At 42.7% G+C, this 26,376-nt stretch overlaps 1 protein-coding gene across 1 annotated transcript in view; it reads right to left on the bottom strand.

Annotated features, from left to right (window-relative positions):
• Positions 1-17,305, bottom strand: part of FANCI (FA complementation group I) — a 78,930-nt gene extending 61,625 nt beyond the window's left edge. The window contains exons 1-6 of the mRNA XM_001926870.7: positions 17,239-17,305; positions 13,581-13,683; positions 9,629-9,701; positions 2,285-2,415; positions 1,749-1,896; positions 1,613-1,670 (exon numbers count right to left, since the gene is read on the bottom strand). Of these exons, the coding sequence (XP_001926905.3) occupies positions 1,613-1,670; positions 1,749-1,896; positions 2,285-2,415; positions 9,629-9,701; positions 13,581-13,664 (494 nt within the window). The 5' untranslated portion in view covers positions 13,665-13,683; positions 17,239-17,305. The remainder of the gene's footprint in view (positions 1-1,612; positions 1,671-1,748; positions 1,897-2,284; positions 2,416-9,628; positions 9,702-13,580; positions 13,684-17,238) is intronic.
• Positions 17,306-26,376: the final 9,071 nt, after the last annotated feature.

Here is a 26,376-nt window from a genome sequence, read left to right as displayed (position 1 = left end):
ACCAAATAACCAAGATTTTTTTTCTTTTCACAACTGCACCTGCAGCATATGGAAGTTCCGGGCCAGGGGTCGAATTGGAGCTGCAGCTATGGCCTATACCTCAGCCACAGCAATACTGGACCTGAGTCACATCTGCAACCTGTGCCAGAGCTTATGGCAATGCTGGATCCTTAATACACTGATCAAGGCCAAAGATCGAACCCATATTCTCACAGGGACAACATCGGGTCCTAAACCCACTGAGCCACAATAGGAATTCCCAAATAACCAAATATTATTTACTGGCAAAAATAAATAATGCAACAACTGGAATTAGCCAAATAATACAACAGAATATATGGAACTATTAAAAAGAATGATGCAAAGTGGTACAGGCTGACATGAACAGTTGTGTTAAATGAAAAATGCAAGGTATATACAATGTTATGAATGGACTCTTTTGTATAATTAAAAATAAATGAGTAGATAAATATACATGTGCTGATACATGCCTAAAATTATTTCTGTAAGAGATCTTATGCAAGGAACCACAAAAGCAGTTACCTCTGGTTTTGATAATCTTGGGTATGCCCTTCTAGTTCTTTTTAACATACTGAAGTGTGATCACGGTATTATATAACTTAGTATTCTTTTTATTTCACTGACTATACATATTTGACAAACCTCAACTTACTTATCTCTATTATTGTATGCTTAAGTTGAGCATTAATTTCTGTGTTGAAATGTTCATGTACAAGAAATTTCTTGTACGATGTAGTCTTTCCTTAGTCTTTGCAGATTCTCATATTTCTGCTTTAAAGATATAATTATCACTTACAAAAAAAGCATAAAAGATAGAAGCATAGTGACTTTCCAGTCTTAGGGACCTTGGGACTCCAAATAATGCTATAAGACTAAATTGCTATGTTAACATAGATAAATAAGTAGACATTATATGTACAGTCTTAGAACAGAAAATACAGTAAATCTCACAAAAACTCATCAAGGATTAAACAGTTTTATAGTGGTACATCGTAAACAAAAAAATGGAATAAAAACTTCAGCAAGGGAGCTCCTGCCATGGCTCAGCAGAAACAAGTCTGACTAGTATCCTTGAGGACGAAGGTTTGATCTCTGGCCTCACTCAATGGATTAAGGATGCAGTGTTGTCGTGAACTTCGGTGTAGGCCACAGACAAGGCTTGGATCCTGCGTTGCTGTAGCTGTGGTGTAGGCCAGCAGCTATAGCTCCGATTCCACCCTAAGCCTGGGAATCTACACATGTCGTGCAGCCCTAAACACACACAAACACACACACACACACACACACACAGAGTTCCCTTCGTGGCTCAGTGGTTAACGAACATGACTAGGATCCATGAGGATGCAGTATGATCCCTGGGCTCACTCACTGGCTTAAGGATACGGTGTTGCCATGAGCTGTGGTGTAGGCCAGCAGCTGTAGCTCTGATTCGACCTCTAGTCTGGGAACTTCCATATGCTGTAAGTTTGGCCCTAAAAAAGCAAAAAAAAAAAAAAGCTTCAATGATATAAATTCCTGAAACAAACTGTAATTCTATTTTTGGTTACTCGTAGTCCTGAGAAAGCTCTACATATTAATGAGAAATACTCACCTGACAGAACAGAGGGTCTTAATCAACTGCTTCTTATAGTCTTCCCCACTTAGTTCACCTAGAAATACAAAATATACTGAGAAATAATTTGATTAAGTAAAGAGAGAAAAAGCCACTAAGATTGAAAGAAAATTACCTTTTCCATAAGCCTTTTCGGTAGCAAGCGCAGTGAGAATGATGGGTAATAGCTCCAAAGATTTTCCATTTGTTAGGTTGCCCTCTTTGATAGCACCAACAAATTCATTGGCTAATTCAACCAATGATGGTCCAGGAAAATTGTGAACCTACAAGTACATGGGATTAAAAAAATGTTAAGTAGAAACTGAAATATTTGATATCTCTTTCCAAGAAATAGTCTTTTGCTTGGTCCTATAAATGGTTCAGGGAATCATTCTGCTCTGGTGTAAACTTTTAATTTTAAAAGTCCTCCACCACTTCCCAGATGTTTTCAAATATATCACCTCTTCAAAGAGATACATGGCCATGATATCAAAACGTAATGTAAACATTGAGGTGGTTTCATTCATCAACTATTTTGTTTTATAACAGTAGTTCTGATTTATAAATAGGAACCATGCTAGGTTAGGCACATTTAAGTTTCCCTCCCTCAACAAATTACAAACACCCCCAAAATCCACCCAACACCAAAAAAGTTTCTGTTTTTCATCTCACCTCCAGCATTAGTATTCCTATAATTTCAGATGAGACTTCTTTCTGCAAATCCCCTGATTCCAATAACCGGATACAACAACTGTATATCTTAAGTCTCCTAAGAGCTCCAGCTTCCTCAGAACAGGGGGAACCTATTGTTTTAAACAGGTGGTACAGAAACAAAGAAAAAGAAAAGGGAAAAGTCTTACAAGGTCGAAGGGCAAGTAGGAAAAACAAGCAGCTTTGTAGTTGAATAGATACAGAATTATCAAATTACTGATAACTATGGTGTTTGGAACAGCAGTATTTAGGAGCTTTGAAAAATATTTTAGACGGAAAACTGAAATACCACCTTTCCTACTTCTACCTATGACATTAATTTTTAAAATAATTTCATAGGTGCAGAAGAAGGAAAACCTAATATATATCTTACAGCTTTTCTGGGATCCAATAACCCAAAGCAAGTGCTTTTTTTTAACATATTTCGAAACATCATCACCGAGTGATGCCAGCAGGAATGGGAGTCATAAAGACCTCAGAAAATGCTCTCCTCCATAAAAAAAAGAACACTGAAAAGAATAGTGAAAACAAACTTGGAAATTAACCAAAGACTTGCAGTAATCCAGGAAGAGTTTACTTAAGATAAACAGCTGAATCTCAGAAAGAACAACAAGCTTTGTGGTGTTTTAACATGTCCTATTCCCCTTCCTACCCCACCCCTACCAACCCAGCAGTCTTTAAAACCAACAGTTCACACTCATGGTAAAAGCCATCAGCCTGGCAGATTACGACTGGAGCTCCGCCAAAGCCCAATTCCCGGATAAATGTCTAGCTATCCTCTAGAAATTTTCACAAGCAAAGCTTGTCTTTATGTGATGTAACTTAGCTACAATTAGCCTTTTACCAGGGACCTCTGTCTGGATGAGTTGCAACTGATTCCTATTTCAGCTACCTTGACAGCAATGACAGTTGGGTAAGCAACAAGGTGACCAAAAAATTTAAGGAAACCGTGAAGAATATGTGCATAAGAACTCTGAAATAATCTATCATACTCTTGGGAATCTAGAAAGCCATACAAACACTCAGGGCTGTGCACGAGGACAAGGCTGTGTGTGTGGCTGGGCAACACCCGAGAGGATGCTCTCTCACCTCTCACCTCTGGCTGACTTTTAGGCTCTGCACAGCAGAGAGGCTAAGGAGGAGTCATGAAGTACCTGCCTGAGAATTGAAGATGTGCCCCTGACAGGCAAGGGCCCCTTAGCAAAGGCTAGGAAACTCACTGGTTCCAGGCATTAAAGGATATCTCTGAGGAGTTCCCGTCGTGGCGCAGTGGTTAATGAATCCGACTAGGAACCATGAGGTTGCGGGTTCGGTCCCTGCCCTTGCTCAGTGGGTTAACGATCCGGTGTTGCCGTGAGCTGTGGTGTAGGTTGCAGACGCAGCTCGGATCCCGCGTTGCTGTGGCTCTGGCGTAGGCCGGTGGCTACAGCTCCGATTCAACGCCTAGCCTGGGAACCTCCATATGCCACGGGAGCGGCCCAAGAAATAGCAACAACAACAACAACAACAACAACAACAACAACAACAACAACAACAAAAAAAAAAAAGGATATCTCTGCCAAATCATTAGCTGACCACAAAGCTAACCAAGAAGAAATCTCAGTGGACACACAGAACATTGCCCCTACATAACAAACAATACGTATTTTACAAAATTAGTTCAGAAGAGCCATCAAAACAAAAGGAACACCAGAACAGCAAAAACAGATCTGGGGGAGGAAAACTGTATCTGCTTTCCAGAATTTCCACAAAACAGTATTTAAAATGTCCAGTTTTCAATGAAAACAAAAAATAAGACACACAGGGAAACAAGAGCATGGCTTATACACAGGAAAAAAAAAGAACCAACAGAAACTGTCTTTGAAAGCCCAGATATTACATTTACTAGACAAAGATTTGAAATCAGCTATTTAAAATATGTTCAAAGAACAAAAGGAAACCATGTTTAAAGAACTAAAGGAAAACATAAGAATGGTGTCTCACCGGAGTCCTTGCTGTAGCACAATGGAAACAAATCCAACTAGTATCCATGAGGATGCATGTGGATTCAATCCCTGGCCTTGCCCAGTGTCTTAAGGATCTGTGTTGCTGTGAGCTATGGTTAGCTCAGATTCCGTGTTGCTGTGGCTGTGGTGCAGGCCAGCAGCTGTAGCTCCAATTTGACCCCTAGCCTGGGAACTTCCATATGCTGCAGGTGGTGCCCTAAAAAGCAGGGGGGGGGGGGAAGGATGGTGTCTCACCAAGTAGAGAATATTAATATAAAGATATAAAGAGATGGAAATTATAAAAAAGAACCAAGTAAAAATTCTGGAATTAAAAAGTACAACAACTGAAATGAAAAATCCACTGTAAGTGCTCAATAGGAGATCAGACCTGGTAGAAGGAAGAATCCAAGAACTTGAAGATAGAACAATTGATATTATCCAGTCTGAGGGGAAAAATGAAAAAGGAAAAAAGCGAACAGAGTTTCAGAGACCTTCAGGATACTATCATGAGTACCAACATAGATGTAATTAAAGTCCCAGAAGGAGAGGAAAGACAGAAAGGAGAAGAAAAGGAGAAGGAATGGCCAAAAACTTCCCAACGTTAATGAGAACACTAATCTACACATTCAAGAAGCTCAATGAACTTCAAGCAGGATAAACCCAAGAGATTCACACTTAAGCATACCATTGCAAAGTACCAAAATCAAAGACATCTCATCATTAAGAAAAAACAAAAAAAACACTACATGTGAAAAACCCACAGTTAACAGCATACTCAATGAGTAAAGACTGAAAGCCTTTCCATAAGACCAGGAAAAATACAAGGATGCCCACATCTGCCACTTTATTCAAACATAATACTGGAAGTACTAGACAGGGCAATTGTGTTTAGTGCCACTGAACTATACACTTAAAAAAAGCCTAAGACAAAAAGACAACTTTGAAAGCAACATGAGGAAAGTAACACACCTGTACCCAATAGGATTAACAGCTGATTTCTCACTAAAAACATCACTGAGGAACAGGAGGAACTGGGATAACATAGTTGACATGCTAAAAGAGTGTCAACCAAGAACTCTACATAAATAAGAGAATTTGCTGCTAGAAGACCTGCCCTAAAGGGAGTCTTTCAGGTTGGAATGAAAGGAAACCAAACAGTACCTTAAATCCACATGAAATGGAGAACAACACTAAAGGTAACTACATAGGAAAATATAAAAGTCAGTGTAAATGTACTTATTTTTGGCCACACCCATGACATGCAGAGGTTCCTGGGACAGGAACTGAACCTGTGCCACAGCAGCAGCCCAAGCCACAGCAGTGACAATGCTGGGTCCTTAACCCACTGAGCCACCAGGGAACTTCCATGCTTTTCATTTGTGATTATTTTTTCTCCTAGCTGATTTTAATAAGACACCGCCTAAAGCGAAAACTATAAATTTGTGTTGATGGAAACAAATGTGTAAAGATGTAATTTGTATGACAATAATAGCACAAAGGAGGAAGATGGAGAATGAAGTAGAGCAAAGTTTTCTAACTATTAAATCTAAGTTGGTATTAATCTGAACTAGATTGTTATAAATTAGCACATCAGTTGTAATCACCAAGGCAAGCACTGATAACTCAAAATATAGTACAAAAGGTGACAAAAGAATTAAGTTCACTAGAAAATATCTACTTAACACATAATATATAAGGCAGTAACAGAAGAACAAAAAGACACAACATAAAGAAAACAAACAGCAAAAGAGCAGATGTAAATCCTACCTTATCAGCAATTACAGTAAATGTAAAGGGATTAGACACTCCAATCAAAAGGCAAAGATTGGGGGTGAAACAGATTTCTTAAAATCCAATTATGCCCTCAACCAGAGACACAATTTAGATTCAAAATCACAAATAGTTTGAAAATTAAAGGATGGGAAAAAACATACCATGGAAATAGTAATCAAAGAAACCTGATGTAGCTATACAATATCAGGGAAAAAAAGACCTTAAAGGGAATAAAGGGGCACTTTATAATAATAAATGAATTAAAACATAACAATTATAAACATATAAGCACCTAATAAAAGCAATCCAAAATACACAAAGCAACAAATGATAAAACTGAAAGAATAGAAAATTCAACAATTGGAGACTTCAACATCACACTTTCAATAATCAATAGAATAATTAGAAGATCAACAAGGGGAGTTCCTGTCATGGCACAGCAGAAATGAATGCAACTAGGAACCATGAAATTATGGGTTGGATCCCTGGCCTCATTCAGTGGGTTAAGAAGCCGACGTTTCGGTGAGCTGTGGTGTAGGTCACAGATGCAGCTTGGACCCTGAGTTGCTGTGGCTGTGGTATAGACTAGCAGGGGTCTATTTGTAGCTCCCATTAGACCCCTGGCCTGGGAACCTTCATATGCCACGGGTGTGGCCCTAAAAAGCAAAACAAAACAAAAAACAAACAAACAAAAAGGAAGATCAACAAGTAAGGAGCTCCCAATGTGGTACAGTTGGTTAATGGTCCAGTTTGTCTCTGCAGTGTAGGTCAAAGCTGTGGCTTGGATTTGATCACTGGCCCAGGAACTTGCAGGTGCCACAAGTGCAAAGGAAAAAGAAAAAAGAAAAAAAAAAAAAAGATCAACAAGGAAATAGACCCAAACAACATATTAGATCTAACACAGCTACACAGAACACTATACACAACAAAAGCAGAAGACACATTCAAGTGCACAGGGAGCATTCTCCAGGATTAAACCACACATTAGGCCATAAAAAAATTCTCAATAAATTTAAAAGGACTGTAATCATATACCATTTATGTTCTGTGACCACAGTAAAATGAAACTAGAAATCAATAACAGAGGAAATCTGGAAAATTCACAAATATATGGAAATTAACATAATTTTAAATACCAGTGGGTCAAAGAAGAAAACACAGGGAAATGAGAAAAATACCTTGAGATAAATGAAAACAACACATTCCAAAAGTTATCCAATACAGTGACAGCAGTGCTTAAAAGAAAACCTATAGATGCAAATGCCTATATTAAAAAAGGTCTCAAATCAATAACCCAATCACCCACTGTAAGAAATTGTAAAAAGAACTAAATTCAAAGCAAATGAAAAGAATATCAAAGTAAAATCAGACATAAATGAAATAGTGAATACAAGAATAGAGAAAAATAAGGAAACTAAATATTTTTCTTTGAAAAGATCAACGAAATTGAAAAATCCTTAGACTGAAAAAGGGGAGAAGAATCAAATTACTAAAATCAGGAACCAAAGAGGAGCATTACTACCAATGTTACAGAAATAAAAAGAATAAAGGAATACAATGAACAACTGTATACCAATAAATTAGATAACTTGTATGAAATGGATAAATCCCTAGAAAGAAACAAACTATCCAAATTCACTCAAAAAGATAACAGCAAATCTCAACAGATTTATAGATAAAGAGACTAAATTAGCAAACAAAACTTTTCCACAAAGAAGGCCCAGAACCAGATAGCTTCACTGGGGAATTCACCAAACATTTAAAGAATTAACAGACTCTTCCCCCCCAAAAAAAAACAGAAGGGGAGGGAATACTTTCCAACTTATTCTACGAGGCCAATATTATCTTTATATCAAAACCATAAAAGAGCATCCTAAGAAAACCATGGACCAATATCCTTGTGACTACAGATGCAAAAACCTTCAGCAAAATACTAGCCAACTGAATCCAGCAACATATAAGAATTATACCCTATGACAAAGTGGACTTAACCCAAGACTACAAGATTGGTTCATGTATGAAAATCAATGTAATATACCACATAAATAAAATAAAGGATAAAAACCACACGATCATGTCAGCAGACACAGAAAAAGCATTTGAAAATTCCAATACACTTTCATGTTAAAAAACACTCAACAAACTAGGAATAGAGGGACTTCCTTAACCTGATAAAGGGCATCCATGAAAACCCCGCAGCTAGTATCATACTCAATAATAAATAATTGATTTTTGCCTAAGATCAGGAACAAGACAAGGATGCTCACTGTCACCGTTTCTATTCAATGATGTACTGAAGGTTCCAATCAGGGTAATTAGGTAAGAAAAAGAAATAGGAGTTCCCGTCGTGGTGCAGTGGTTAACGAATCCGACTAGGAACCATGAGGTTGCCGGTTCGGTCCCTGCCCTTGCTCAGTGGGTTAACGATCCGGCGTTGCCGTGAGCTGTGGTGTAGGTTGCAGACGCGGCTCGGATCCCGTGTTGCTGTGGCTCTGGCGTAGGCCGGTGGCTACAGCTCCGATTCAACCCCTAGCCTGGGAACCTCCATATGCCACGGGAGCGGCCCAAGAAATAGCAACAACAACAACAACAAAAAAAAAAAAAAAAAAAAAAAATACTAGAATGTTGCAACTAGCAAGACGTTAATTTCCAAAATATACAAACAGATCACAGAACTCAATAACAAAAAAAAAAAACAACCCAATTAAAAAAAAAAAAGAAAAAGAAAAAGAAATAAAAGGCATCTAAACAGAAAAAAAAGTAAAATTATATCTATTCACAGATGACATAATCTTGCTTATAGGTAATACTCCCCAAAAATATATTTTTTTTGGTCTTTTTAGGGCCTCACCCGAGGCATATGAAAGTTCCCAGGCTAGGGGCCAAATCGGAGCTGCAGCTGCTGGCCTACACCACAGCTCACAGCAATGTTGGATCCTTAACCCACTGAGAGAGGCCAGGGATCGAACCTGCATCCTCTCATGGACACTAGCTGAATTCGTTATCCTAAACCATGATGGGAACTCCAAGAAAATATTTTAAGTAGGTGAATTGTATGTCAATTATATCTGAATTTCAAAAATTGTGCACTTTAAAGGGGTGAATTTTTTAGTATGTGTATTATCCAAGATACAGAAACAAATATGCCCCACTGGGAATTAAGAATCCCTATATAAATCATCTACGATACTCCATTTCATTAAAACCCAGAGCTCCCTAGGCTCTTGCTAAGCACAGATTAAGTATTAAACTATTTTCTTCTCCACAATTTTAAAAGCACAAGTAAACCAAGGCAGATTTTAGAAATGCATCCTTTACAGGCTCCAAAACCAGCAATACAATCTCAAGTAGCCACTTCAATCCCCTTCAGCAAAATTATTTAAGTCCACAAGACCAGCGGTTGATTGCTGCCTTAGCTGATTCTGTAAAATCCCCCAAAGAGAAAAGTCTCAGTGGGGCTTCAAACAGTAAGAAAGGCAGCAATGGGGGCCATGAGTTAACAAATACACCAATGACCCCAGAGAGACAGAAGTGGTGTTACTATTACCTTTGAAGATGGCTCTCAGGAGGGCTCCAGCAGCTCTTCCTTTCACGGCCTGATTCTGTAGGAGATTAGCCAGCTGCAAACAAGGAAAGAAAAAGCTCCAGGCCCAGGTAACAATTTCCCCAACCAAACAACCTTAACCCCCAATGTAAAAACCCCTCAACTGTCGGGTTCCCATCCTTCGGAGACTCGAGGTATCACAAATAACATGTTTATTTACATGCAGCAGGGTAGATCTTAATATGAGGTTGGCCTGTCAAGACTAAAATGTCTCCACACATTCATTCTGCAAATATTTATTAAGTATTTAATCACCACTAAGTATCGAGCTATGTTTCGGGGGATACACATTCACTCAACAAATACTCTTGGAACATGTTCTTCTTCCTAGGCATTAGGGACACAAGATGGACATGATCATTTGACTCAGTTTACAGTAGAGCAGGAGGAAAAATGATGCAGAAAAACCATTTCTGTAAAGGAAACGAACGGCCAGGATAGACGGTAACTGAGGAGGGAAGCGAACTCCAGACAGCGTAGTGAGGGAGAGAGTGTCCCTGAGGTAGATGACATCTCCAGAGACGTGGAGGATGAGAAACAGCCAGTTATGCCAAGAGGGGAAAGGAGGGCCTTTCAGATAAAAGTCTCATTATGTGATGTTCAAAGAGTCCCAGATTTAACCAATGGAAGCCCCCACCCCCACCCCAGCTCCCCCTTCCCAGGTGTAGGGTATCAGCGCTATACTTCATAGCAAGCATCTGGAAGTTTTCCCTAGTATGTACATTTCCTTACATACTATACATGCTCTAAAGCAACTTACATAGTATTGGGACGCTACCTTTTACCTCTGATGTTGAAAGGTTTGGTAGAAGTCTCCTCTGAAACTATACCTACCTGGGCCTGGTGTTTTTGTGTAAATTGCTTGATAATTCTTCTTTTCTTCTATGGAAATTGATCTGGTTAAGCTTTCCATCTCAAACTGAGTCAATTTTATTAAGCTGTACATTCCTAAGAACCACTTTCTCTAGATTCTCAAATTTATATCTCTATATATTAGACACTTGCAGAGTAGAAGTCTCTTAGTATTTTTTGAGATTTCTCTATGTATTAACAGTTACTTCCTCCTTGTCTTTTTTTTTTTTTTTTTTTGGCCACCCTCAGCATATGAAGTTCCTGGGCCAGAGATCAAGCCCACACCACAGCAGTGTTAACACTGGATCCTTAACCCACTGAGCCACCAGGGAACTCCTGTCATTTCTTATTTAGAATATTTGTGTTTACTCCACTGTCTTCCTATTTTTTCAAAGAACCATGATTCTGATGCATTAATTTGATCTACTGGTTTTCTGTTCTCCACTTTAGTAACTTCCCCTTTTATATTAGCAGTCCTTTTTAGATTCTTCCATTCTCTCTAAATCCTTGAATGTAAATTTTCCCATTGCTGAATATGTCAGTCTTCATCATGGTCTTCCTTACTGTTTTATAATTTTTTATTCTAAGAAAAATTATGGACATTTTATCAAATGCATTGAATGTACATTTTGCTGGAATGCTTATCAAATTTGCAAGGATATAAAAAGATGATTAACACAACGGTCAACAGAATCAGGACAGAAAAGAAGGATCTTGATGGAGTGAAATGAAATTAATCTAAAAAGATAAATAACAGACTTAAAGAAAAAATTTTAATGTGGGGAGATCCTGTCGTGGCTCAGCGGTAACGAACCTGACTAGTATCCATGAGGATGCAGGTTTGATCCCAGGCCTCACGCAGTGGGTTAAGTAAGGATCTGGCATTGCCGTGAGCTGTGGCATCGGTCGCACAAGTGGCTCAGATCCCGTGTTGCTGTGGCTGTGATGTAGGCCGGCGGCAGCTATGATTTGCCCCCTAGCCTGGGAACTTCCATATGCTGCGGGTATAGCTCTAAAAAAGAATAAATAAAATAAATAAAAATTTTAATGGGGGTTCTAAAAACTAATTATAGTCAGAGATGAAGGAAATTTAGCCCATGTGCAAAAATGACTTAGGGTTTTTAGTTGTTTTTAAGAGCAATGAAACAAAAATATGACATTGCTGCCAAAAAGTTGATTCTGCATTAATAGAAGATTGAAGGAAATATCAGTACCCCTCTACTCCCATGCAGAACACACATGAGCACTGTGTTCACTCTGAGGTATAAAACTTTTAAAGGAAATGTTAACAAAACAGAAAATGTTGAGGACTGTGTTGATATGGGCAAAGAAACTTAAAACCAGAAAGAGCTGAAGGAACTTTCCTAACATTTATTCAGTGTCTACTGGATGCCCACTGAATCTATTAGATATCAGATGCATACATTATCTCATTTCATCCTCACGAAAGCCAAGATAGGATTTTTTTTTTTGTGATGAGCATCAATCAGAGAAGTAATTTATAGCATCTATCATTGATTTTGTCCTGGTTCTTATTTGTGCTTATTTTATACTGTAATGGTAAAGTCTTCTCAAATTCCTTTAGGAAGCAGGTAAAATATAAATTCTAAATAAATACATAAATTGAAAGCTGGTTTCAAATTTTAAATTGTCTATAGGATGATCTGACCTGCAATTCATGCAATGGCTGTTTCAAAAAATGTCACAAAAGCAGTTTCTGGATAATTTCAAAGAAAAGAAAAATCAGAGCACATCCCTACATCAATTACCAATTAGTGTCAGATAACAAATATTAAGATACACCTAACTTCAATGATCACAAAACTAGCATATAAAAATTTCCTTAAAAACAACACTCAAGGAGTTCCCACTGTGGCTCAGTGGTTAACGAATCCGACTAGGAACCAGGAGGTTGCAGGTTCAAGCCCTGGCCTTGCTCGGTGGGTTAAGAATCTAGCGTTGCCATGAGCTGTGGTGTACGTCGCAGACGCAGCTCGGATCCTGCATTGCTGTGGCTCTGGTGTAGGCCGGCGGCTATGGCTCTGATTGGACCCCTAGGCTGGGAACCTCCATATGCCACAGGAGCGGCCCAAGAAATGGCAAAAAAGACAAAAAAACAAAAACACTCAAGGTCTTAACCTGTCTATACATACATATTTATGTTTAAAATTAATCTTGAGGGATTATTTTCCATGTTAGGAATCTGAATAAGCTGAAATCAGTTATGAAGAAAAGAATATTATCAAGAGAGTAGGATTAGAAAGAATAAACAGCCTAACATGTAGGTAATTATTGTCCCATTTTATAATCCTATATAGTGAAGACACACCATGGATTGGTTTTTGCTTTTATAATAATATCAAAATATTTTACTGCTTAAGAATTTAGCTTCTCTAAGGAAAGACATAAAGAAACATCAGAAGTTCTCTTCATGGCTCAGAGTAACGAACCAGATGAGTATCCATGAGGATGTGGGTTTGATCCCTGGCCTTGCTCAGTGGGTTAAAAGATCTGGCATCGTTGTGAGCTAGCTGTGTGTGGTGTAGGTCGCAGATGTGGCTCAGATCCTAAGTTGCCAGGCTATAGCTATGGCTGTGGTGTAGGCTGGCAGCTACAGTTCTGATTCAACCCCTAGCCTGGGAACCTCCAGATGCAACGGTAGAGGTCCTTAAAAAAAAAGAAGCCCTAAAAAAAAAAAAAAAAAAAGACAAGAAGCATCAACGGGCAAATCTAACATCTCCCATCAATAACTACAGGCTGGATATTATCTTCAAATAGGATTGTTCTAAGTATATACATAATTTCCTAGTTCTTTATATATATATGTGTATGTATGCGTGTGTGTATATATATAGTATAAATATATACATTTCTCCTCCTCTTCCCATTTCCTTATATCTGTGAGTTGTTATCAAATAAATCCTTGTCTCCTAAGGAGAGTATGGGGTAGACGAAATGACAGAATTAATTTTTCTAACATGTCCCTTGAATTTGTCATCATGCTTGACATTTGCTTTTGGCAGAACATGGTCCTAATACTCACATCATCTTCTCTCAGGGTTTGAAGAAACGCCTGCAGTCTGTCTGCTGTTTTTTCTGTTGCTAGAGATAAAATTTTCTGGTCCATTGTTGCTCACCTCAAGGAACTGTAAGGGGGAAATGTCAGAGCTAGATGAAACTTCCAGAAGCAAAGAGTTTGATTTTTTCCCTCCTCTACCTGCTGAGTATCTGATACATATTACAATGTATGCAGTGGGTGTTCAATAGGCTAAGGACTGCCTTAACCGAATCAAAATAATCTTGACAATTTCCTGGAATTTCCTTATTAGAAAGCTGTGTTGTAAGCAAGTGGTTTCATAACTTTTGCCCACATTTTTATCCAATTTTTTTTTTTTTTTTTTTTTTTTTTTGTCTTTTTTGCTATTTCTTGGGCCGCTCCCGCGGCATATGAAGGTTCCCAGGCTAGGGGTCTAATCCGAGCTGTAGCCACCGGCCTACGCCAGAGCCACAGCAACGCGGGATCCGAGCCGCGTCTGCAACCTACACCACAGCTCACGGCAACACCGGATCGTTAACCCACTGAGCAAGGCCAGGGACCGAACCCGAAACCTCATGGTTCCTAGTCGGATTCGTTAACCACTGCGCCACGAAGGGAACTCCTTATCCAATTTTTTTAGCATCTACTTAGCATCCTGCCTAGAACAAATCTGTCATTTAACAGTACAGCAAACATATAACAAATTATTATCAACATATAATAAGATTATAACATAATAAAGGAATATTTGACAAATAAACAGCACTGTAAATGCATTTATAACAAGTAAATGATATAAAAACAAACGAGAATTTAACAAGGCCAAGAAATAAATCAAGAAGGCTTCTCAGCAGAGGAAAGCTTGAACTGGAACTTAAAGATTACGTTCAGAAAGTCAAGATAACCAAATGGTATACATTATTGGGAAGGAGCATACCATGGAGAAAGACATCCAGAAGTGAATTTGAAAAACTTACTTAGGGAAAATGAGTAAACTGAAGTACAGCAGTCAAGGAGGGGATTAGTGAGTAGGAAATCTGGAAAGAAAGGCTGAGAATAAACTGTACAAGAACTTAAACGTCAGTTTAAGGAATTTAAGATTTTATTCTGTAAGTAACAGATAATAGCGAAAGTTTTTGGAGTAAAAAAGAATCTGACAAGATTAAAAGGATATTTGAGGAAAGTGAATACGGTATCAATGTGCAGATTAAAGTAGGGAAGGTGTTGGAGCTCCCGTCGTGGCTCAGCAGGTAATGAATCTGACTAGCATCCATGAGGACCCAGGTTTGATCGCTGGCCTTGCTCAGTGGGTTAAGGATCCAGCGTTGCCTTGAGCTGTGGTGTAGGTCGCAGATGCAGCTTGGGTCTGGCGTGGCTGTGGCTGTGGCGTAGGCCGGCAGCTGCAGCTCTGATTCAACCCCTAGCCTGGGAACTTCCATATGCTGCGGGTATGGCCCTAAAAGGCAAAAATAAAATAAAATAAAAAAAGTAGGCAAGATGTAAGGAGGAAGAGCAGAGGCTCAGAGGTTACTGGGGGCAATCTGAGTGTAGTGACAAAGGCCTGTGTTAGGGTGCAACCCTGCGGAGTGGAAAGGAAAAGGTGACAGGGAAGCACATTAGGTGGATAGGACTTAGTGAGTAGCTATGGAAGTATTATGGGAAGGGAGAAAAGCAGCCTGGAGGAAAGAAAACCTGCTCCTCCTCTATTTCCTCCTGTTTCCCATCTCTATAAATTGCACCATCAATCCACTCAGCTGCTGAAACCAGAAACCTGGGCAACATTCTTAACCACTTCACCTTCATCCCCTACACCCACTAACAAACCTTGTCAAATATTACCCCCAAACATCTCTCAAGGTCACTTCTTTCTGAGACCCACTACTACCACATCACTCCAAAGCCACCAACATCTCGCACCTGAACTACTGCACAGCTTCCTCTCTTGTCCCCCACACAGCAGCTAAAACGTTTTTGAAACACAAATCAGATTACGTGCCATATCCTCCCTTCTCCATTTTCATCCCCATCTTGAAACTTGTCACTGGGAGTTCCTGTTGTGGCGCAGCAGAAACAAATCCGACTACAAACCATGTGGCTGCGGGTTCGATCCCTGGCCTCGCTCAGTGGGTTAAGGATACAGTGGGTTAAGGATACGGTGTTGCTGTGAGCTGTCATGTAGGTTAAAGATAAGGCTCAGATCCTGTGCTGCTATGGCTGTGGTGTAGGCCTGCAGCTACAGCTCTGATTAGACCCCTAGCCTGGGAACCTCCATATGTGGCGGGTGTAGCCCTAAAAAGCAAAAAACAAACAAACAAAACAACCCCAAAACTCTTCAGTGGCTTTCCACTGCTGTCCTATCAGTTCAAAATCCTGAAGTCAGGATAAAAAAGTCTGGTTCGTGACTAACCCCCCACTCATCACTCTATACTCCAGCACACTCAATTACTTTCAGTCCTTCAAACCCTCAACTTCATTCTGCCACAGACCCTTACATATGATTTTCTAACTGGAACTTCCATAAATACACCTCCTTTCATCCCTTGCTCACCAATCTTTTATTGTCAATTCCTACAAATCCGTCAGATCTCAGCTCAATCTACACATCCTTAGAAGCTCAGTCGAGGTTAAACGCTCCCCTTCTACATCCTTTCAAGGCAACTGGAACGGCTCTTTCCAAAACCACACTTTTAACATTATATTATTATTAGATTAAGAATTATTAGATTAAGAATTCTATCTCCCACACTACTACAAACTCCAGGAGGGCGAGGGCGGGGTGGGTTGGAGGGGCTTGTCTGGTTTTATCACTGACCCTCCAGTACTTAGCCTAGCTCATAATAGGGAGTCCAATAAGTATTTGCTGAACAAATGAACTATCGAACCACCACAACAGGCAAGACCCTGTTTACACTTTACATGCATTACTTTGATCCTCACCCCTACTCTATGAGGTTGGTGTTATTACCCCCAATTAGATAAAGATCTTTTGGGATTCAGAAAGTCTGAGAAACTTCCCTACGGTTAGAAGGCTAGTAAGTGGCAGAGATACAACTGAAACCTAAGTCTGTCTAGCTCTAGACCCCACATCCCATCCTTTCACCTATTACCTCCTGTTAGGGCCTGGGTGGTCCTAAAAGATGCAGAAAAGGCCTCCCGACCAAAAGAGACGCCTAGCCCTAAGGGGAATATGCTAAACTCCTCATATTTCAGCAGATACCTCTCTAAATTCGCCCTAAAACCGGAGACAGACAGGTGGCTGTGAAGCCCCTGTGCGTACAGCAGATTCCTTATCAAGGAGCCCCCAAAGGGAAACTGCCCGGAGAGCAAGAAGGAAACACAAATAACGAAAAAACACGAGGCAGCCAGCGAAGTGGGCTGGGACCGAACCACAAAGGTGACACGGGGTTAAGAGAAATTTCTCAGACGCAGGGCAGAACCCCGACGGAGAGGAAGACTTTAACGGGAAGGCCGTGAGTGCACGGCGCCTGGGAGCAGGGAGCCGCGAAAGCCCCGGGGCACGCGGGGACAGCGGGGCACGGCGACCCTCCCAGGTCCGGGAAAACGCCAGAACGCCACCGCGGAAGGGGCGCCCTCCCAGACCCGCTCCCTCCCGGGGCTGAGTCCCACCGCCTCTGCAGCGCGCGAAGCCCCTCTGTACCCTCACCTCAGCTTGCCCGCCGCCACGAACTTCCAAAAAAGCCCGCTCAACTAGCCGCCTCCACACTTCCGTTACCCGGAGCAACGGGTCCCGCCCCCCCACCACTCACTTCCGCCGCCCGGGAACCCACGGGTGGGGCGTACCATTAAGGCAGACGGAGAGGGGGGAACTGCTGGAGTCCTTGGATGTGCCCACTCACAGTGGGGGGGGCGCAGCCTGTGAACTTGAAACTGGGACTGCAGAGTGAGTGTGTGCAATGGGACTTGGACGTAGACACCGCGGTGTCTTCACCAGTTAAGCCCTGTGGACTGTTGAGGAAAGGGTCAGTAAGGAAGATGAATCAAGTGATGTCTTTGCACTGGAAGTGCCTGGAAGGCAGAGGAGCGTGCCTTACTCCTGTGCCAGTGGAGGTGCCAGTAACCCCTGTAAAGAGAAAAAAAATGTTGCCTGCCACTACAGTTCTACCAGATCAAGTCATAAGCCACTGCAGTCACCAGCCTTGGTGTTCCTGCGGGGAATTCAGGATGGAGAAAATCAGGAAACCTGTGCTTTGGATAGTCAAGATGCTTATCTAAGGAACAATTTCAGTGAATTCAGATTCCTACACCTGCACATACATAGAAATGCACTTAAATTAACTTGAAATGTCTGTTTTTTGTTATCAGCAGTAATCTTTTTTTTTTTTTTTTTTTGCTCTTTATAGGGCCCCACCTGTGGCAAATGTAAGTTCCCAGGCTAGGGGTTGAATAGGAGCTGTAGCTGCCGGCCTACACCATGGCCAGAGCAACGCGGGATCCAAGCAGTGTCTGCGACCTACGCCACAGCTCAGGGCAAGGCCAGATCCTTAACCCACTGAGTGAGACCAGGGATCGAATCTGCAACCTCGTGGTTCTTAGTAGGATTCGTTAACCACTGAGCCACGACGGCAACTCCAAACAACAGTAATCTTTTGATGTTGGACTACGACCTCTCTCCATCCCGCACTACCACCTGCCCAAAAAACTCATCTATGGCCTGGCTCCTCCCTTAACCCTTCAGAGTGGATCCTCGAAGCTCTCCGGCCTATAGTCCTCAATAAGGTCCCCAGATAAAACTTAATCACAGCTTTTAGGTTGTGATTTTTCTTTCAGTCACCAGCCCTGAGATGTAAGCCCCATGTGACTAGGGGGCTTACTGTGTGCAAAACCTCAGCACTTAGTACACAGCCTGGCAAAGCAGTAAATGCTCAGCAAATTACTGTTAAATAAATAATTGAGAGCAGAGCAAAGACCAAAGGAGGGGAGGGGGCCAAGAGCCTGTATTAGGCTGAAGGGTCGGTTTGTGCATGGGGCCTGACAGCAACAAGTGATTGAGCCCCTGACTGGTTCTGAAGGTGAAGGTGCTTTGGGGAGGGGGCAGGGGGAAAGCATGGGCTTGAGAGTCTTTTTCACATCAGGAGCAAGCAGGGAACAGCTGAAGTGGAAATGATTGTATTCGCTTTGTAGGACCATATTTCTGGCAGCTGAGTGCTGCAGAGATTCAAGAGAGCAGATGAGGATTGGAGGCAGGACCCCTTAGGAGGCTATCAGTTGTTCAGGACATAGGTGGTGGTGGCCCAAGCTTGGGACTCTCCCAAGGGAGCAGTTGAAGGCTATTTAGGCTCAAATGACTGGTCAGGGGGTGGGTTGATACCGTCAATTGACTGCCGCACAGGGAAGGGTGCAAGTTTGAGGGTGATGATGAGGATTTCAGATTTGGACATGCCACATGTGAGATGCCCATGGGATGGCATGTGAAGGAATGCTAAGATCAGGGGGCATTCAGGCTGGAACCCAACTCCCAGTTTCCAGTGGTGGGATGGGTCTACTTTGCCAGTTCTGGAAGCTGCCAGAAGAGAATGATTCCTCTCAGCTGTCTAGGTCTGCTGCTTGCTCATGACCCTTCCTTTTTTTTTATTTTTTGTCTTTTTAGGGCTGCACCCATGGCATATGGAAGTTTCCAGTCTAGGGGTCAAATCGGAGTTATAGCTGCCAGCCTACACCACAGCTCATGGCAATGCTGGATTCCATTGAGCAAGACCAGGGATCAAACCTGCATCCTCATGGATACTATTCAGGTTCTTAACCCACTAAGCCACAATGGGAACTCCTGCTCATGCATCCCTTCTTAAGCATTTTTTACTTCTACCACATTTCTGGCCCAATACTAAACTGTGATATGTGCCTAAAACACAGCAGCTGAGTTGGAATATTACCCCTGAGAGGAATCCTTTGGCTTGCCAAGGAATCAGATGACTTTACCGCATCCTCTTTCCCCACAAAACCAGCCTTCTGGGCTGCTTCTGGGACTAGAACATGCAGCCATGAGTTTGTGTGTCTGGGTAGCTCCAACAGGCTCATTTGCCTTCTTTAACTTCCATTTTTGCATCCCAGATGCATTTAACTGAATCGCCTGTGTGTCAGCAGCATAATGGTATTGAGGGGGGGGTGTTTGCCTCCCTTTGTTGTGTGAATGTATCATCTGTGCTTTCCATTAGTGCTAATGGGTGTTACATTTGCAAAGAAAGAGAACAGATGCTCAAGGAAAATAAGCTTCCCCACCCTGGCACAGGCCTCCTTAGGAAGCAGCAAATCTAACTCATCTGCTTCAACCACATACAGGGCAGTTAGTGTTACACCGATTTAAGAAAATATAGCCAGTTAAAAACAGGTTTACAAGGCTGGATCTTGACAGTAGTTCATGTTTGGGAAATAATATTACACCTATAGATATTTGCAGGAGTCCAGAGAAAAGGTATGAAAGGAGCCCCTTCACCATCATTCCCCACTCAGTCCTGCAGTGTGAGGGGCTTCATGTGCCTATCTGTGGGCACCCAACCTGAAAATCCACACCGTGTCTCTCCCCAAAGCTGTTCTTGGCTGCCCTTTGGGCCTAGGACAGGTCCACTCTGGAGAGGGTGGACGGAGGAACAGGTCTTATAGGCCAGGGAAGCCAGCTTAGGGATGTTTGAGGAGGTACCCAGAGCATGGTCCAAAGGAGGGCATGTAGGCTCCAGTGGGTGCACGCTCCAGGTTCCTCAAACTCCTCAGCATCTAAGAAGAGGGCCACTGAGGCACCCACCCAGCCTAAGTGCTCCAGTTGCCTAGGTTGAAGGGTGGCATTGCTTGAGGGAATAATCGAGGTGGCAGGTATAGAGACCTTAGCACTTAGAAGCATTTAATAGAGTTTGTTCCCTCCAGCAATCCCACTTCTGGGGATGTACACAAGAGAATTGAAATCCAGGTCTCAATCAGTTATCTCTACACCCATATTTGGGGAGGCATTATTCACAGCAGTGAAAAGGTAGAAAAAACCCAAATGTCCATGGACAGATGAGTGGATAAACAAAATGTGGTATAGCCATACAATGGAATACTATTCAGCCTTAAAAAAGGAATGACCTCCTGTCACATGCTACAACATGGATGAATTGAAGGACATTATGTTAAGTAAAGCAAGCCAGCCGTAAAAAGACAAATATTGCATGATTCCACACACATGTGGTATCTGAAGTAGTCAAACTTGGGAGTTCCCATCTTGGCTCAGTGGTAATAAACCTGACTAGAGTGCATGAGGACTCAGGTTCAATTCCTGGCCCCACTCAGTGGCAGTGGGTTAAGGATCCAGTGTTGCTGTGGCCATGGCATAGGTTGCAGACACATCTCTGATCTGGTGCTGCCACGGCTGTGCCTCCAGTGTGCCTAAGCTGCAGCTCCAATTTGACACTTGGCTCAGGAACTTCCATATGGCTGCAGAGGCAGCCATAAAAATAAATAAATAAATAAATAAAATGTTAAATTTCAAAATGAAAAATTTCTCCTAAAAATCTATTACTGGAGTTCCCGTCGTGGCTCAGTGGTTAACAAATCCGACTAGGAACCATGAGGTTGCAGGTTTAATCCCTGGCCTTCCTCAGTGGGTTAAGGATCCGGTGTTGCCGTGAGCTGTGGTGTAGGTCACAGACTCGGCTTGGATCCCACGTTGCTGTGGCTGTGGTGTAGGCCGGTGGCTACAGCTCTGATTAGATCCCTAGCCTGGGAACCTCCATATGCAGCGGGTGCGGCCCTAGAAAAGACCAAAAAAAAAAAAATATATATATATATACACACACACACACACATATATATTATATATATACACATACATATATATTATATATATACACATATATATTATATATACACATATATATAATATATATACACACATACACACACACACACACACACATATATATAATATATATATATACGACCATGTCGCCTCAGCCACTTATTCTCATGGTCACATCCTGAGCCACCTCCAAAACCCTTACATCAGTTTCCTCTTCCCTTGCCCATTCTTCCCACTCACCTATTCTCTAATCTTCACAGTCCCCGACTCCTCCTCCATCTTAAATTCCAAACTTTAATGCTTAAATCACATTTTTACCAGTCTCTTCAACTTTCCATCTGCTCTGTCCCTGTCTGGCAAACCCTAAACCTGTACAAAGCCAGCCACATGCCTTTATCGTGGCTACACTTGGGTTGCTGGGTTGCACAGAAGGATTCAAGTGACTGTGTTCATGGAGCCCTTAAAAAGGCATTGTGATTCATCTCAAGCCTTCAGCATGGCCAATCTTCCCTAAGAAGTTTAGCCTTTTTCTCTACATGAGATTTATTTTATTTATTTATTTTTACATTTTAAGACCGCACCCGCGGCATATGGAGGTTCCCAGGCTAGGGGTCAATTTGGAGCTGTAGCCACCAGTCTACACCACAGCACAGCAACTCTGGATCCCAGCCACATCTGTGACCTACACCACAGCTCCCAGCAACGCCAGATCCTTAACCCATTGAATAAGGCCAGGGATGGATCTTGCGTCCTCATGGATACATCTGGTTCCTTACTGCTGAGCCACAATGGGATCTCCCACCATGGTGTAATTTTAAGGAAGGTTCAGAATGTCCCTTGACTTGGGTTTTCCTAGTTCTCGAAGGAGGGGTTGAGGCCCAGGTACTCCTTAGGGTCCTTCCTGGTCCGGGAGAATTAGTACTGGCCAAAGAGGGAATGACAACGACCAGACTCTTCCCTCCTGAAGCTGCTCCCAGGAAGGGGACCCCAGGAGCCAGGGGCAGTCACACCTGTGCAGCTCTCGCTTTTGGAGAGACAGACTGCCCAGGGTATTGAGTGATGTTGAGTGTGACCAGGACTTGACTCTTTCCCAGCTGTGTGGCTTTGAGCAGTTCCCTCACCTCTCTGACCCTGAGCTCCCTCTTCTGTGACAAGGGGGAATTTATTCTCCACTTCACAGCTGAAAGGACTGATGGGGATAACACTGGAAAGGCTCCTGCCCCAGTACAGAATGGGGACACAGCAAATTCAAGGCCCCTCTCCTGCTGCCTGCAGCCTGGCAGAGAGAGCCAGAGAGCCCACAGTGCCTACCAATGTGGCTGGCACAGGTGTCTGAGCCAAGAAGGGCAGCGTCTCCTCTTGCACAGTGGAGCTATTGTTCCTACCAGAGGAGCTGAACATGAACGTGACTCTTGGGAGGTGGGGAAGAGCAGGGCAGAGGCAGAGGAGGGCTGTGAGCAGAATGCCACAGAAAGCTCTGTTCCTTAAACAGGGCCTTGCAGCCTGCCAGCATCCTGAAAATTTCTGTGGACAGCAGCCCACTGCCATCCAGGCCATGCTATGTACTTGAACGTGTTCTTAGTGCACAGGAATTTTTTTCATGCTGGAGTCCATCACCCAGTTTTTAATTTATTTTTTATTTATTTATTTATTTTTTGTCTTTTTTTTGCCTTTTCTAGGGCCACTTCCTGCAGCATATGGAGGTTCCCAGGCTAGGGGTCTAATCAGAGCTGTAGCCCCTGGCCCATCACCCAGTTTTTTGTGGGGTTTTTTGCTTATTACTTTTTAACAGCTGCACCAGCAGCATATGGACATTCCCAGGCTCGGGGTTGAATCAGAGTTGCAGCTGCCAGCCTATACCACCGCCACTGCAACGCTAGATCTCAGCCGTGGCTTCGACCTATACTGCAGCTCATGGCAACGCCAGATCCTTAACTCACTGAGTGGGGCCAGGGATCGAACCTGCATCCTCACGGATGCTAGTTGGGTTCATTAAGCACTGAGCCAGGACGGGAACTTCCATCACCCCATTTTGACAGAGCCTCTTTTGGGGCCTCGATGGTTACTTCCTATAGGGCACCTGAGCACCCAGCCTCCACCCCACCTCCATTATCTCCCATGAGCCTCACACTCTGTGAAGTACCTGGGGAGAAAAATCCAACATCCCACCTGTATTAGTTTGCGAATGCTGCCATAACAAAGCACCACAGGCTGAATGGCTTAAACAACAGAAAATCATTTTCTCACAATTCTCAAGGCTAGAAGTCCAAGATCAGGAGTCAGCAGGCTGGTTTCTTCTGAGACACCTCTCCTTGGCTTTCAGGTGGCCCCTTCTTCCTGCGTCTTCCCTCTGCAACTGTCTGTGTCCACATTTCTTGTCCTTATAAGGACACCAGTCATATTGGAATAAGGCCCACAGCAATGGCCTCACTTTACCTTAATTACCGCTTAAAGACCCTATTTCCAAGTACAATCACATTCTCAGATACAGGGGGAGAGGACTCCAATATATGAATGGGGGGCAGGAGGAGGACACAATTCAGCTCACATTTCACCAGTGTTACCGCTGAGGCTGGAGACAGTCGATGCCCTGTGGTAGGCAGGGCCAGGCCCAGAATCAGGTCAGGGTACTCTCCTTCTCTGTCCTGTCTCTGCTATCCTCAGTCCCAACTAGGCCACCACTGCCCTGCCCAATGAGGAAGAGGATGGTGGGCGACGGGGGTCCTTAGTCTACTTGCCTACCAATCCTCAGAGCTGATGGGAGGTGAGGTCAGGCCAGTCAGTCACTGGGCTGGGCACAGGCAGGAGAAAGAGAGGCTGAAAACTCTCCAGTGCACTGGGATTCTTGCTAAAATGCAATTCTGACTTAGCCTATCTGGGGAAGAGCCTGAGATGCTGCATTTCATTGGTTTTCTTTTTTCTTTTTGTCTTTATGGCTGCACCTGTGGCATATGGAAATTCCCAGGCTAGGGCTTGAATCAGAGCTGCAGCTGCCAGCCTACACCACAGCCACAGCAAGGCGGGATCCAAGCCACATCTGCAACCCTCACCACAGTTCATGGCAACGTTGGATCCTTAATCCACTGAGTGAGGCCAGGAATCAAACCTGCGTCCTCATGGATACTATCTGGGATCATTACCAATGAGCCATGATGGGAACTCCAAGGTGGTGCATTTCTAACAAGCTCCAATTTGAGGCTAAAGCTCCTAGTCTACAGGCCATACTTTGAGGGGTGACAAGGTTTAAATTAGCACTGCTCATTAGAAATATGATGGGAGCCAATTAAAATTTAATTATAATTAGAAAAATTTTAAAAAGAGTTCCCTGGTGGCTCAGCAGGTTAAAGATTTGGCATTGTCACTGCTGTGGCTCAGGTCACTGCTGCAGCATGGGTTCAATCCATGCCATGGGCATGGCCAAAAGAAAAATAAAAAGAAATGAAGAAAATTAAAATGTTTCTAGTAACCAAGAGTTCCCGTCATGGCGCAGCAGAAACGAATCTGACTAGGAACCATGAGGTTGTGCGTTCGATCCCTGGCCTTGCTCAGTGGGTTAAGGATCCATTGTTGCCATGGGCTGTGGTGTAGGTTGAAGACGCAGCTCGGATCTGGTGTTGCTGTGGCTGTGGCGTAGGCCAGTGGCTACAGCTCCAATTAGACCCCTAGCCTGGGAACCTCCATATGCCATGGGTGAGGCCCTAAAAAAGACAAAATGACAAAAAAAAAATGTTTCTAATAACCACATCAAAAATGGTGAAAAGAAACAGGTGAATTAAACTCTATTCTTAACTCAATATATACAAAACATTATCATTTCAGAACATTAAGCTATATAAAAATTGTTAATGTGAAAAATGTTACATTCTATTCTTTGCCCTACATCTCTAAACTCTAGTGTTTTATACTTACAGCACCTCCTACTTCATACTCTAAATTTTTATCAGAAATACTTGATCACAAAATTTACAGTTGAAAAGTAGAATAACACACTGCGGTCCTTCCAAACATACTCAAAGTTTTCCCAGTAACTGAATCTAGTATCCATTTTCAAATTTAAATTTAAAATTAAATAAGATTGGAGTTCCTATTGTGGTTCAGTGGTAACGAACCTGACTAGTATGCATGAGGACATGGGTTTGATCCCTTGCCTCGCTCAGTGGGTTAAGGATCCGGCGTTGCCCTGAGCCATGGTATAGGTTGCAGATGCACCTTGGATTCCAAGTTGCTGTGGCTATGGCTGTGGCTGACAGCTGCAGCTCCAATTGGATCCCTAGCCTGGGAATGTCCATATGCCGAGGGTGCGGCCCTAAAAAGCAAAAGCAAAAGAAAAAATAAAATAAAATTACATGAAATTTACTATTCAGTCCTTTGGTCTCACTGACACATTTCAAGTGCTGAAAAGGTACATGCAGCAATGGCTTCTATTGTTGGACAGCATGGCCAGGAAGCAGAATGATAGAGATGGGGGATTTCCTAGTTCCCAGGGAGGATGTGGGAGAGTAACAGCCCAAGAGCCAGTCAGCAGCCACAGAGCGAGCCAGGGGAAGAGGCTGTTGGAAGCAAAGGACTGGAGGTTATTCAGTGGCACCCCAAGATCCAAGATCCAAGGCCCAGGCAGCATGGCTGCTCTAGAGGAGGGTGTCCAGAGAGGCCAGTGGGGTTAGATGCTGGTCCCAGGGGCACTCTTACCAGCCCAAGGGTGTCTACAGAGGGCACAGGAAGAAAAAGAATCCCAAACAAATCCAAGTAGGGATGGATTGAAAAAGAAAAACTATTTCTTTTTTATATATAATTTTTTTTTTTTTTGCCTTTCTGTCTTTTCTAGGGTTGCACCCACGGCACATGGAGGTTCCCAGGCAAGGGGTCTAATTGGAGCTGTAGCCACCAGCCTATGCCAGAGCCACAGCCACGCCAGATCTGAAGCGCGTCTGCGACCTACACCACAGCCCACAGCAACGCCGGATCCTTAACCCACTGAGCGAGGTCAGGGATCGAACCCACAACCTCATGGTT

The sequence above is a fragment of the Sus scrofa genome, chromosome 7, assembly GCF_054392235.1.
Source record: "Sus scrofa isolate SSC_HxYL_T2T_F1_AM1 chromosome 7, Sscrofa_HxYL_maternal_Yorkshire_Landrace_v2.0, whole genome shotgun sequence".
In the NCBI taxonomy this organism is placed as follows: Eukaryota; Metazoa; Chordata; class Mammalia; order Artiodactyla; family Suidae; genus Sus; species Sus scrofa.
The sequence above is the reverse complement of the archived record's forward strand: the minus strand, read 5'-3'. Positions and strand labels throughout refer to the sequence as shown.